The sequence below is a fragment of the Strongylocentrotus purpuratus genome, unplaced genomic scaffold (genome assembly GCF_000002235.5).
Source record: "Strongylocentrotus purpuratus isolate Spur 01 unplaced genomic scaffold, Spur_5.0 spur5_scaffold_21, whole genome shotgun sequence".
In the NCBI taxonomy this organism is placed as follows: domain Eukaryota; kingdom Metazoa; phylum Echinodermata; class Echinoidea; order Camarodonta; family Strongylocentrotidae; genus Strongylocentrotus; species Strongylocentrotus purpuratus.
Window position 1 is genome coordinate 28,188,037 of NW_022145607.1, and position 15,592 is coordinate 28,203,628.

Genomic DNA, 15,592 nt, shown 5'->3' on the forward strand with positions numbered 1-15,592 from the left:
TATTTTTTTGATAATTCATATTTTTGCAACCTTCAGTAATATGTGAGAACATAATAAACATATGCTTTTAATGAATTCATATGATTAAATTGGCATTTTATAATTCAAATTTAGTGTAAATCCCATCGTCAATTTTTATGGGTTATCATGACACTTATTAAAAATGATAAATCTACTCAGTAGCGTAAATCTTATTTGTAATACACACGTCTATGGCTGGAACTGTATGAGGGGAATAATCCGAGAGACCTTCATTAATGTATGAAATGGAGATAAGAACGCATTAAAATATAGCACATTTGCCCTGTTGTAATTATTTTGAGAGAAACCAGTTTTACATGAAGTCAATGTGAATTGTTTATTACTAAAATGGTGACTTGAATCTGGGAAACATAAACAAATTTAGGAAAACCTGCGAAAATCAGAAACAAAAGAAAGTATCTACATACATGCACATATGCGGTTGATTGTTAAAAAGAATATCAGCGTGATGAATGTATTTTCTTTCCTCATAATTCAGACATTGTTACATCTTCTATCGTATCGGTATAAAAACATCTTTCAATGTATAAAAAAAAATTGTTCCGATATGTTTGTGTTTACTATTTTTGTATTTGCTTAAACTACTATTTTAAAAGATGCCTAATGTAAACAGAAAGAATTAAATTAACTTGTACTCTTTTTATCACTAATTAATTTGCTCCCCTCGTAACAAGTGGTATGTGTACTGCGTCGCCAGATCATTCGTAGAGGGCCGAATCGTCTGCAGTCCTAGGGCGCGTAGGCGTCGAAGTGAGCTATGTTGTGGACGAGTTGAAGAGAGGTAAGCTGGGAGAAGAAGACCTCTTGCGTATCCAGGGAAACGGTTGCTATGATGTTGGCCATGGAGTCGGCCACGCGGAAATTGTAAAAGAGGAGACCGTGGGTTTGGTCAATGTTCACGATAGCTCCTCCATAAAAAGGAGCGAACATACCTGGAGAAAAACAAGGTGATAATATAAAAAAAAGTCATATTTAAGTACAACAAACGGTTGAAGAAGTTACGGTGATCGCATTTTTTTTGCCACATGAAATCAGCAAATTTTGCGAGTTTTATAGACTGTGAATCTAGAACATCATATGAAAAAATAGCTTGATCATGGTTCAGGACTTATACAAATATAGCTAGCAAGTTATACATCATGCAGTCACTCTGCCAATTAAACCAACTTCAGACCGACTCCAACTGCCCGATTCTTGGCCATAGACGTAATGTAATATTATCGTTCGGTCTGTTGTCTGCCATATGTATCATACATGAGGAACGAGTAGAGGGAGAGAGAGAAGGGGAGGGACAGGGAAAGAGAGATGGAGAGAGAGAGAGACAGACAGACAGACAGACAGAGAGAGACAGAGGAGCCAGAGACAGACAGACAGATAAGGGGGAAGAGGGAGAGAGTATAATACAACTGGATCAAAATTATGAGTGAGTGACACGGGCTACGGGGAGGGTTGCTTTGCAGTCAGATTCATACACTACTAGAATTCCTTAATCTGAAATCCCCTCGATGCTCTTTCATCTCTGAGCGAATGTTACCTGAGCAAATGGAAGTGCATGGAGCTAACATTGGGTCATTGAAAGGAAATGTAAAAGGGGCAGGGAACCATTCTTACCCGATGATGCAATCTGGATCACCGGTTTGACGCTACCCGTTACCGGATCGACTACAACCAAATACCAAGGTGGATACTCTTTAGGAAAGAGTCCGGGCGAAACTGCAAATAACTGACCTGTATGATGTGCGTGAGAAAGCAAGAGAAAGATGCAGAGAGGTGGAAAAAGGGGAAAAGGACAAGAGAGAAATAAGAGAGAAAAGAGAGGGGAAAAAGAGAGACAGAGAGTGAGGGAGAGAGAGAGAGAGAAAGAGAGAGAGAGAAAGATAGAGAGAGAGAGGGTGAAAGAGAGAGAAAGAGAGAGAAAATAGAGAGAGAGAGAGAGAGAGAGAGAGAGGGGTGAAAGAGAGAGAGAGAGAGAGAGGTGAGAAGGGAGATCAACATGATTAGTATAATCAGTAAAAAGCTTTTCATATAATTATCTGCACATTATTTTTGTTTTTGGCTAATATCAATCAAAACCAGAAATGTCAAACATTTTAGAGCATTAATTACACACAATTGTTGATATTATTTTGTTCTGCTTACATAGATATCATGTTGACTGGTAAAATCTGAAAAATATCAATACTTGCAAAATGCAACAGTGTCAGTAATTTCGATATTTTGTTCCAATGTTCTAGACTTTAGATGACCTTAATAACATACCTGTCTTTTCGTAGGCCTGGATCGAATTGATGGTGTATTGAGATACATCCACTTCGGTAATGTTGGTGACATTCCTGGAAAATAACAGAGTTATGATGTAAGAAAAATTGATTAAACATTACAATGTAACATGTAGGAGACTATGATGGGATATCCTTCAAAATAATAGCGACATTTAGACAAACACACTCCAATTAATAACTTAAACAGGATGAAGTAGCATTCCCGCAAGGATGAATCGGAAAGTCACCTTCCAAGTGTTCCCCTGAGCATGATGTGTGTTTAAAGGGAGTGTATCATGGCAAATACTGGTTAACGCCGTCTACGTCTTCTTTTGGACAACTGCACGTAAACGATTGGACTTGATTAATTTGGGTCAGCGCGCACTATACTGGGTCAGTACGCGCTAGTGTTGGCGGAACAGACCGAAGTTCTCCTCACGCTTCGGTTTCGCATAATTATGTTGCACGCACGCGAATGCTACGGTCGCGTCGTCCGTAGTCGTACTAAACCCGATTGGCCCCGGGTAGGGCCACGGGAAAGACACATAGTCTCGTCATGACACACTCCCTTTAACAAAGATATTCAGAAAAGAAAGAAATACAACATGGCAGATTACCCCCATCGAACGATAATGCTCTATTTGAGACGATGTACCAACATGACTAAAAGCAGTTTGATTGAAGAAAGATCTAGAATAGTGATCTGATATCCTACCAGGCTACCACTAAAAAAAGAAATAAAGAAATGTCAAGGAGAAGAGGAAGAGGGGTTGGGGGGAGAAAAAGAGGGGGAGTGCTCAGAAAACTATACTTGCCATATTTATGCAAAGAAAGTAACCTCCTGCCACGGATATTCATTTGGAAAAGAAAAAAAAATCTTACTTCGATGTAATGTTAAAGCTGTGTATCCTTGCGGTCAGTGCAGTATGCGCGTTCTCATTGCCCATTAAAACGTAATACATTTGACGCTTGATGTCGACCGTCGCCCATAGGAAGTTCACGTAGAGATTCTCTGACCCAGGCTCGGTGAAGAGGTGAATGTGGTTCCCCATGTAGTCCAGGGTGCCGAACATCAATGTGAAGTATCCTGCCAACACGCAAGGATATTAAACAAAATTGTCATTTTAAAATGACTTGACAAACAAAAAAACATTCCAAAAGCTATTATAAAGAGGAAAGAAACACTACGAAGAGAGAATAAATTCTAACCATACCCAATGTAAAGAGAGAAGATAGTTTTGTTTTTCTTTTCACTGCGTCAAACTCTTAACCTTATTTGTAAGTTTAATTTCCATTGCCTAACGAGGCGGGGGAAGAATTCGAGGTGTAGCCCTGGCAATGAAAAGGGCCGCAAATATGCAAACAACCGTCACCTTACACATCAGGCAGCGGGGGGAGGGGGATGTGTAATTTTGTAATATATATTTTGATTACTGTATCAAAGTGCCAGCAATTTGTGCTTCCCCACAAATTGTAGAAATTATAACAGTTTAAGTCAAGAGACGTCACCCTTTATCAGCAAATGTGTGGCAATGTCAAAGGGTATTGCTTAAAGTTTGATGAACGATGTGAAACAAAATGAGGAAAAATCTCATTAATTTTTTCTCACAATAATTAGTCTTCAACATATCATACGCCATTGTTTTATGTATCCACACTGCACGATGTAAAATATGCAGACATATACCTGTACTGTTTGCAGTCGGTTGGAGCTCAAACGTCAAGAAGTTCGTCCTTTGGTACGTATTCAAGGTAGCGATGTGGATGTTAGGTTCTAACCCCTCGATCTCGTACTCGCCAGCGATGTCCATGGCCTGCATGTCGATCCAGAGAATTTTGTTGGGACGAGCGTCTAGGTCCCCGTTACGATGCTCGAGGAGGAACAGGTAGGGGATATCCCGGGAGTAACAGGCGATCTGATCCAAGACGAATTTATCGGACTGTGCACTAAAATAAAAATGAAAAACAGATGAAAAGGCTTTTTCAGGTATGACGTAGTAAACCGTTACGTTTTTCTAATATTGTTTTTGTTAACGTGTAACTGAATTGCAACTTTGCGCAACAATGGCATTGTGTTATTATACGTTATCATAAAAAACCGCCGCGGTTTGCAGCCTCATATCGGAACAATTAAGCCTCAATGCGGTCAAGTTAGATATGTTTGACCGCCATTAACGCCCTAACGCCAGTCGCACACGAGGCGTCATTTGCCTGACGTTGGGATGCGTCAGCGTCAACGATTGATGCGCGGGTCTTTGGCGCTTCACATGACGGTGGAATGGTACGAAAATTATCGCAAACTGAAAAGTGCCCATATAATTACGATGGCTCGGCTTTCACAGGCTTGATGAGCGTAGCCACAGGCCTAACGACGCAAAAGAAATGACGCCTCCTGCGCAAGCTACATTCCCTGCTGGAAAGAACACACTCATTCACACTCATTTACAGTGTGAATCACAGTGTGAAATCACAGTTCACACTGTGAACACATTGTGATTCACACTGCGAATGAGTGTGTTCTTTCCTTTTCCGGTTATCCACACTGTGAACCACAGTGTGAAACGAATCGACCACAATGTGAAAACGCCCCAATTTAACATTGTGAATCACACTGTTTTCATACAATGTGAATGAGTGTGAATGAGTGTGTTATTTCCTTTTCCGGTTATCCACACTGTGAACCACAGTGTGAAACGAATCGACTACAATGTGAAAACGCCCCAATTTAACATTGTGGAGCACGCTGTGATTCAAAGTGTGATTCGCACTGTGAATGAGTGTGTTCTCTCCAGCAGGGTATCAGTGCAAATTAACGCAAACATAGATTAAAGTGTGACGAAGTATGGTCAGATACGTCTAAATTTCTGGAATCTACACAGTAAAAACGCTGCTTAAAAAAGTGATGTTCACTTACACAGTAAAAACGCTGTTTAAAAAAGTGATGTTCACTTACAGTTGTACACTATCTTAAACAACAGTTGAACAAATTGTAAACAATGTTGCTCGAAACGAAAGTAATTTTGTTAAACATTCGTTGTTTAAAATTTAATGACTGCTATATTTACTATACGAGAGCTTTTAGACAGTGTTGTTTACATATGACGTCATGTGTCTCGTGCCAGTAAAGTGCGCGCTGGCTAAAAGCTTTATTTCACATTGTTATGTTTAGAAACAGGTTCCTTGAAACTAACATGCAATTGAAATTAACATGCCACTTAGAAATGCAGTGCTGCTGTTCAGGCACAGCTCATTGTTATTCATATTAGATGCATACACACAATGCAAGTATATGCAAGGGTCTTCTGTTGACTACACAGATTGATACATATGTAAAAGCACATGGACATTGAGTCTGGATTAAACTACCAAAGCAACCACACGTGTTTCTGCAGGCTCCATATTGTTTGTCTCTATACTTACATTTATTTAGCTTAATAGTTTTTACTTTCCAACCCACAACACAACACACATCATGGCCGACCAAGCTACCGACGCGCTTCTAAGTGACTGGGGATTCAATGTCTTAATTGAAATCACTTTTCTATTAACCAATTTGAAGTTTTTAACTTATAGCGTAAGTTCACAGTTACAATTTTCAGTATCTGTACGCAAATGTCAGAATAAAGGTAGACTTAAAATCGTCGCGTCATGCAGTGCGGCACTGATCGCGCACTCGTTTATAACGTGTGCTAAATTCCTTGCCATATAGATTGCATGTATCCCTATATATGCAGTTTATACGTGCGTGCATGCGCGCTCATGCAAAATGGGCACTGTTTTGGCGCTAATTCATGAATTGCAGAATTACCCTACCATATTGTAGTCTTGTAGTCTTCATATACCTATATAGAGACCCAGAAGTAGTGGTGCACTTATTCAGAGTATCAAACCCAAATTATACCCCATTATACAACCCTTTTGTTGTAAACAACCCCCACTGAACAACAGCTCCTTTTTAAACAACTTTCTTTAAACAACCCAGTTGGTGTAAACAATCCCCACTGAACAACAGCTCCTTTTTAAACAACTTTCTTTAAACAACCCAGTTGGTGTAAACAATCCCCACTGAACAACAGCTCCTTTTTATACAACTTTCTTTAAACAACCCAGTTGGTGTAAACAACCCCCACTGAACAACAGCTCCTTTTTAAACAACTTTCTTTAAACAACCCAGTTGGTGTAAACAATCCCCACTGAACAACAGCTCCTTTTTAAACAACTTTCTTTAAACAACCCAGTTGGTGTAAACAATCCCCACTGAACAACAGCTCCTTTTTAAACAACCGTCTTTAAACAACACCAGTTGTTTAAATTGTGATTTTAAACAAGTTGTTCAAAATGTTGATCAACTAAGTGTTTAAACTTTAAACAACTCGAGTTGCTTAACATTTTAAACAACTCTTAGATCAGGTCACCCGTTAATCAAGAGTTGTTTAAACTTTTAAACAACTTGTTCACAAAAATTTTAACTGTGTACAGTTTTACACTATCTTAAACAACAGTTGAACAAATTGGAAACAATGCTGCTCGAAACAAAAGTAATTTTGTTAAACATTCGCTGTTTAAAATTTAATGACTGCTATATTTACTTATACGAGACCTTTTAGACAGTGTTGTTTACATATGACGCCATGTGTCACGTGCCAGTAAAGTGCACGTTGGCTGAAAGCTTTATTTCACATCATGGCCGACCAAGCTACCGACGCGCTTCTAAGTGACTGGAGATTCAATGGCTTGATTGAAATCACTTTTCTATTAACCAATTTGAAGTTTTTAACTTATAGCGTAAGTTCACAGTTACAATTTTCAGTATCTGTACGCAAATGTCAGAATAAAGGTAGACTTAAAATCGTCGCGTCATGCAGTGCGGCACTGATCGCGCACTCGTTTATAACGTGTGCTAAATTCCTTGCCATATAGATTGCATGTATCCCTATATATGCAGTTTATACGTGCGTGCATGCGCGCTCATGCAAAATGGGCACTGTTTTGGCGCTAATTCATGAATTGCAGAATTACCCTACCATATTGTAGTCTTGTAGTCTTCATATACCTATATAGAGACCCAGAAGTAGTGGTGCACTTATTCAGAGTATCAAACCCAAATTATACCCCATTATACAACCCTTTTGTTGTAAACAACCCCCACTGAACAACAGCTCCTTTTTAAACAACTTTCTTTAAACAACCCAGTTGGTGTAAACAATCCCCACTGAACAACAGCTCCTTTTTAAACAACTTTCTTTAAACAACCCAGTTGGTGTAAACAATCCCCACTGAACAACAGCTCCTTTTTATACAACTTTCTTTAAACAACCCAGTTGGTGTAAACAACCCCCACTGAACAACAGCTCCTTTTTAAACAACTTTCTTTAAACAACCCAGTTGGTGTAAACAATCCCCACTGAACAACAGCTCCTTTTTAAACAACTTTCTTTAAACAACCCAGTTGGTGTAAACAATCCCCACTGAACAACAGCTCCTTTTTAAACAACCGTCTTTAAACAACACCAGTTGTTTAAATTGTGATTTTAAACAAGTTGTTCAAAATGTTGATCAACTAAGTGTTTAAACTTTAAACAACTCGAGTTGCTTAACATTTTAAACAACTCTTAGATCAGGTCACCCGTTAATCAAGAGTTGTTTAAACTTTTAAACAACTTGTTCACAAAAATTTTAACTGTGTACAGTTTTACACTATCTTAAACAACAGTTGAACAAATTGGAAACAATGCTGCTCGAAACAAAAGTAATTTTGTTAAACATTCGCTGTTTAAAATTTAATGACTGCTATATTTACTTATACGAGACCTTTTAGACAGTGTTGTTTACATATGACGCCATGTGTCACGTGCCAGTAAAGTGCACGTTGGCTGAAAGCTTTATTTCACATCATGGCCGACCAAGCTACCGACGCGCTTCTAAGTGACTGGAGATTCAATGGCTTGATTGAAATCACTTTTCTATTTACCAATTTGAAGTTTTTAACTTATAGCGTAAGTTCACAGTTAAATTTTTCAGTATCTGTACGCAAATGTCAGAATATAGGTAGACTTGAAATTGTAGCGTCATGCAGTGCGGCACTGATCGCGCACTCGGTTATATTAACGTGTGCTAAATTCCTTGCCATAGAGATTGCATGCATCCCAATGTGCAGTTTATACGTGCGTGCATGTTTTGGCGCTAATTCATAAATTGCAGAATTACCGAACCATATTGTTAGTCAAACTTAGTCTTCATATACCTAGATAGAGACCCAGAAGTAGTGATGTACTTATTCAGAGTATCAAACCCAAATTATACCCCATTATACAACCCTTTTGTTGTAAACAACCCCCACTGAACAACGGCTCCTTTTTAAACAACTTTCTTTAAACAACCCAGTTGGTGTAAACAACCCCCACTGAACAACAGCTCCTTTTTAAACAACTTTCTTTAAACAACCCACTTGGTGTAAACAACCCCCACTGAACAACGGCTCCTTTTTAAACAACCGTCTTTAAACACCGGTTGTTTAAATTGTGATTTTAAACAAGTTGTTCAAAATGTTGATCAACTGAGTGTTCAAACTTTAAAAATTAATCAAACATCGTCAGTCAATATATTCACTTTCATTCGAACTTACGTTGGTGACACTGTCCCGTATTGCACGTTCGGCCCCATGCCGAAATAAAGTCCCAATCTCGAATTGATCGCTCCAGTATTGAAATCGATATTCACCAATCTGCTCCCTGTCGTCTGCAATGGATCCCACATGATACCGTACAACGAACCCGAAGGCGCCTTCGGCCTGGCGTCGGCGGCATGGACTTCGTTCACGGTGGCCATTTTGGTGATGGGTTTTCGGTACAAGCTCATGGCTCTCTTGAGACTTACTGGAATAGTTTCGCGAACGTCTTTGTCAAGATTCTGATGAATAATAAGACATAATAAAGGAAACAAAGAAACTGGCTAAGGTAAAGAATCATCTTCTCTAGAGATAAAATGAAGCGCTAGATTGTTGTATCAATCAGGGTAATAATTAGTGCGCCTCGGAATTTTTTTTTTAGATAGACGGCGCTATAGAAATGCCTATTATCATTATTATTATTTCTTCTTCTTCTTCTTCTCATTGTTGTAGCAGTGCTCTGAAATTGTTTTGATTAACAGGACTACTTATCAGAAAGGCTACTGGCTGAAGGTTAGGCGAAAGAATGAAAAACAAGTTTTCCGACTTTCTTCATGTTTTCAGAGCACGAACGCAACCACTTTCGCAAAATCAACTTAAAGGGAAAGTCCACCCCCAAAATAAGTTTGTTTCGATAGAGGCAGAATAATAAGAAAATCAGGTGAGTGAAAGTTTGAGCAAATTCTGAATGAAAATAAGAAAGTTATGAATTATTGAAGTTGTGATCAATCAAATACAAATTGGCAACTCTGTGACTTATCATACGAGCTCTCCTTCATTTGCTTTGTGCATAATATTCCATAAAATCATGTTTTCTTCGTTATTGATGACGGAATATATATTTGTTCCTTGCAGGGGGAGTATAGAAACATATTTGCAATTATTATATTTAGGGTGCATGTATGGTTGAAATTTTTCTTGAGGGAAAATGAAAATTTTAGATTTTTTTAGTACTGAGCAAATGGAAGTTGAGCTCGGATGATACGTCATACAGTTGCCAATTTGTGTTTGATTGATCACAACTTCAAAAATCCTAACTTCCTTATTTTTAATCGGAATTTGCTCAAACTTTCACTGACTTGTTTCTCTCATTTTTCTACTCCTATTAAAACTAACTTAATTTCAGGGTGGACTTTCCCTTTAAGGCATTATCAAAAGCCCTGTTCATCACCCTCTGAAATTAGCGAACATTACAATGATGCAATACGTCATGCGCACATGAATTCTCCATGATATACAATAGGGTATTGATTTTGCCCTTGAGTTAATTTTTTTGAAAGTAATTGCGATCGCGTTTCAGAACATTGATAATTTTCGGTAGGAATATATGGTGCATTATCGCACACACGCCTGAGTTCAAATTTTGTCTTGAGGTTCGTTACGACGAGTACGCCTTTATCCTATGCATTATGCACACGAGTCGCCCTTTCGATTACGTCCTAATGCCTTAGTCACACCTTTGCGTATTTGGCTTGCTTGCGTTCTTCTGGTACTAAACAGTTAACAGTCCAAAGAACTATGTCTAGTCTGGGAGAAAAGGCGTTTATTTCTGCAGCGCCATCTCTTTGGAATGCTCTTCCACTGAGGATCCGAGCACTAGAATCCCTAGAAACATTCAAAAAGAATCTAAAGTCATATATGTTCGCATGTTATTTTAGTTAATTATATGTTGAATGTACATCTATGCATTTTTCTTCTTTAATTCCCCCTTCTCATTTCTCTATGTATCTCATTATAATTCTATCCCTCTACGCCTCAGAATAGTTTACTAGATCGATGACGCATAATAAATGCTGTATTATTATTATTATTATTATTGCTGCGTATTTATGGCAAGCCGCTTTAACAATAATTGTATTCCTATTTCTAGATATCAAGATTTACCATTGCTTTACAACGGAAAATCATTTCTTGATATCAAGAAATAGGAATAAATGTTAAAACGGCTTGCCATAAATACGCAGCAATACGCAAGCTAAACACGCACAGGTGTGACCGAGGCATTAGCTAACCAAGCCTCTGAAAGCAATTAATACATTCGGAACTAATTCAACGCATCGTTTGCAATCTTCATTTTTGCACTTTCTTTGTTCAGAATTTTGCATAGCGTGTTTAAGGTCTCGGAACTCGTCATTGACGCAGTCCTACGTCAATAAATAGGTACTTTTAGATTCTGCACGACGAGAACGTAGATGCCCTTTTAAGGCAATATTACGTCCTTTTAAGGCACTTGCAGTGACGTCAGATTCCCTTTAAAGGGCAGTCCACGTTCTCGTCGTGCAGAATCTAAAAGTCCCTAATGACGCAGTCATGCGTCAATAAATGACGCCTCGTGTGCGTCGGGTATTACAGCGTACAGTCTATTGTCGGGTACGTGTTTCAAATTATTTCTTCTCGGGATATTGACTAGTCAGTTACCTCTTCGGAGACCGACGTCGACTTGGAAGCCTTGATGGCGATGTCGGAACACTGGTAAAATACCTCCTCTCCTGGCTTGTGGCTGACATAGCGCATGCGTAGAACACAGTGGTCACATGACATGTTCGGCATGGCCTTCAGTTGGCAAGGGGAATCATTTTGAGAGATAGGGGGGGGGGGGGTCAGAACAAGAGATAAAGAAGAAAACAGAGTAGATTTTTATTTGCATGAATTATCACTAGTCTAAGTGAAAAGTTGAAAAACCAAGAATTTAGATTATCCGCACTCTATATTGAAGAACTAAGTCACTCCCGGCCCTAATCAGCAAACGTAATTTTAGTGGCGGATCGGATCCAGGGTTCAGAAGAAGAAAAATTATAACAAGCAAGAAGAGATAGAAAACAAAGTTAAACAAATCAAAATTTAAAAAACGAGGTAATTCATTGCCCTTTGTTTAAGAACATTATGTCAAATGGAATAGTTTAATACAAATTGGATATCATCCCTGATAATGTATTGATTGCAATGTTTGTATAGGGACATTATATCAATGTGTAAATCTGGATCGAGAAGACATTTTTGTAATACTTTGTTTTATAAATTCGTACTCAAGTTACTCTAGATAACTTAGTTTATTCTTGGGCAGGTTTTCCCCTCCCCTTTTGTCATGCATTAATGCGCCGTCGAATATATTGGTAGGCTTGTTCTTGATCAAATTTACTCAAAGTGCTTGTAAACATATTATCCATCGATTTTACGATTTCCGTCGGTTTAAATTCCTTGTTGATTTCAGTATCGTAAAATATATTAAGAGAGAGAAAGAGAGGGGTGAAAGAGAGAGAGAGAGAGAGAGAGAGAGGGGGGGGGGCGGGGCTGATAGAGAAAGAGTAATTACAACTCACAACTGGAACCGTGTAGTTTTGCTGATTCCATTGTAAGTGTTCGTTTGTGTCACCGAGCAGAGTGAGTGTTTCGAAATCCGTGGAGTTCACGTTGGGAGCCAGCGAAATATCCATATAACCTAGAAAACAAAGTCCGGTAAAATCATAATGACATGGCATGTATATCACTTCCAAGTTCTAATACTCAATAAGGAACAGAAAAATGATTACTTTAAACGTTGGAAATTAATGGAAAATTACCACTAAAATGTGGTCAACAGATTTTCGTTTGCAGTGGCCATTTACAAATGACATAATTTTCAATTTTCATTTCATTTATTTCCACAGATTCATAAAAAAAAAAATCGTCTGCATTATGGCTCAAAGCATGGACACACGGAAGATTTTGTTTTCTGTTGGGGACCGGGGGGAAATTCAATAAATTATTGATAACTTATTGCATTTGCTTATGTTTTGTTTTTTTATTTGTGGGAACTGCCCCCTACCCTAGCCCCCGCTGCGTACAGTCATGGTTCAGTGGCAAAGCAATGGACTCGTAACTGTATGGCCCCAGGATCAAAACCGTGTCGATTTGCTATATTAGTGCCCTTTTGTGAGGCATTAATCCTCATTACTGTCATTTATGACTTAAGGGCGTAGGTCCCCTAGTTGATAAGCTCAGTAGCATACACATGCTTAAGCACTCACGCAAAACAAACAAAACAAAAGAATGTAGACTATTGTCTTGATCTATTAGGAATAAATCATTGTCAAAATAATTCCATAAATTGGGGTAAAAAAAAATATTCCAACTTTATGAGCAACAGCGTATAATAATTTGGTATACAAGAACGACATATTTTTTTTTAAATCATTTTTTGTTGGTATTACTATTAATATAATTATCATTAAGAATAATATCATTATTATTATACTATCATTATTATCATCACTAGTAGTATTATCGCATCATCGCATCCATACAATCATGTATATATTCAGGCAGTCAATTTAAATTCTTTATTAATTTGATAGCAAAAAACACCATCAATCTGAAAAGGCGTAAAATGTTTGCTCGCTCACTACACTTGGTCTAATTTTAGAAATTTAAAAAGTTTATATTCCGGTTAGAGCAGTTAGCTCTCCTCGACCACCTTTGGACGATGCACCTATACCCCCCCCCCCCCCCCCCAACTTTGCTGGTGCCGACATTAGGGACTTTTAGATTCTGCACGACGACAATGTGACGTCACTACCAGTGCCTTAAAAGGACGTCGCATTGCCTTAAAAGGGCAGTCCACGTTCTCGTCGTGCAAATCTAAAAGTCCCTAATATCACATCCATACCTGGTAAGCCGACTTCGTAATGGTTAAGGTTCTGTTGGAACCTGATGAGGGCGGTCTTCCCACCCATGTACGTCATCTTGGGTGACTCGGCAGCCTGACCCCCGCAAGGACTCTGGTGTCGGAAGCAGGAGCTACTTGCGGGCTAAAAACAAAAATAATTATTCCAACCCGTTAATTTTAGTCGCATATAGGAAAGGGGGTGCATGCCAAAAGGATACATACAAATTAATGATACGTACCCCCCCCCTCACTTAATAATAATAGCTCACATTTATAATGCGCCTAATACTTTGTTTCTAGGCGCAGCACGTACATTACCCTGGTCATCGGATTCAGGCTTACCCGCAACACAATGTATGCACATTTTCCACTCCCTGGGGAGCATTCCAGCCAGTCGCCATTTTACAAGCGCCACATGCTACTCCAACATTAACTTTCGCATCCTACCGGGTACCCATTTAACACCTGGGTGGAGAGTGGCAAATGTAGGTCAACTGTCTTGCCAAAGGACATTAGTACCGCGGCGGGATTTGAACCGCGGACCTTGTGATCCACAGTCCGATGACATATCCACTCGACCACGACACATCTATACTTAACCACCCCCACCCCCAGGCACGTCATTATACCTTGTTTACGGTGTTTTTTAATTCACAAAGCAACGGATGGTGTGTACGACATTAATGTGTGTTACCAAACAACTTCGAGAGACCCTGGTGTTACCTTCACCGATTTCAAGTGCAACGATGGAGTATAAGACATGGAATACTATTTCCACAAGATATTATATGTTAGAATCGTTGAGCATCAACATTCAGAGGCAATGACCATGCGTGGTATATAGACCTGCATGTATACATACCGTAGATATATCGAATGCCCCTCTTTGCCGTGGAGTTATTATGCAGATATGGCCTCTAGAATCTGATACAAGAACCATCAAAGCCACTACCAAGATACAACTCCATCTCTGCATCATAGTTTCCATTTTGTTGTTGTTCTGTCACAATATTTCCAGAGCAGTTTTCCTGAAGAAGATTTAACCTACAACATGAAGCACATGACGTTCAAAACATTACAGGAGCAGCATTTGCTAGATATATCAAATGCACTATGTTAAGCTTTGATTCGTTTGTTGACGGTAGGACCCGTGGTATGGACACTAGATAACGAGAAATCAAGGTACTTGCGGATCAATGACAGATTATATTGGTATATCACGCAACAATGCACACAGTAATTGTATTTTTAGTTTCCAGAACTGCATACATGCGCATATTATTAGTAACTGTATAAAATACGAGTGCAGTCATTTTCCTGACCGTAGTAGTGCATGCTACATTGTGTAGTATTTGAGCTATGAATACGTAGCGAAACTAAGTCAATATTCCAAAGTACTCATATTTAATGGCGCTTTTATATTGACAGTGGCGTTTGTTTGTATGAGTTTGATTTGTTTACATCCGTCATGGATCAAGCAAACTTTTAGGAAGATCTTTCCCTTCGATATGGAGGGGAAACATACAGGACAGGGAAGTGGGGTTAAGCCCGGGATAAGATGGAGAATGATTTTAGAAGAGGTACTGGGGGGGGGGGGGAGGGGGAGATAAAGACACACAGAAGGGGGCGAGTTTGGAAGTCAACGAGTGAACGGTTTGGAAGAAGAAGGAATAAAAGAAGAAGAAGAAGCAGGAGAAAAGAAGAAGAAGAAGAAAAAAAATAAAGAGAGGATGGATAGTGTGAAATAGGTAGGTCTAGGTGGAGAGAGAGAGGAGAGAGAAAAATGAAGAGAGGGAGGGGCAGGCGGGACTCGAGAGAGAAAGAGAGAAAGAGAGGGGAGAGAGAGAGAGAGAGAGAGAGATAGAGAGAGAGGGAGAGAGAGAGAGAGAGAGAGAGAAGGAGTTGAAAAGTGAAAGAAGCGGAGACGTTTTCGACAAGAATTAGATCCACAGGTTACAGTATGTACAGGCAATCTCA

General features: G+C 39.1%; 1 protein-coding gene across 1 annotated transcript; it reads right to left on the bottom strand.

The window, feature by feature from the left end:
* Positions 1 to 401: 401 nt before the first annotated feature.
* Positions 402 to 14,965, bottom strand: LOC100893915. The gene is made up of 10 exons (XM_030994111.1): positions 14,478 to 14,965; positions 13,616 to 13,757; positions 12,291 to 12,409; positions 11,389 to 11,523; positions 8,929 to 9,212; positions 3,991 to 4,250; positions 3,186 to 3,390; positions 2,302 to 2,375; positions 1,654 to 1,770; positions 402 to 974 (listed from the first exon to the last, which is right to left on the bottom strand). Exons 1-10 carry the CDS (start codon positions 14,601 to 14,603, stop codon positions 772 to 774), a joined length of 1,665 nt encoding a protein of 554 aa, XP_030849971.1. The 5' UTR covers positions 14,604 to 14,965; the 3' UTR covers positions 402 to 771.
* Positions 14,966 to 15,592: the final 627 nt, after the last annotated feature.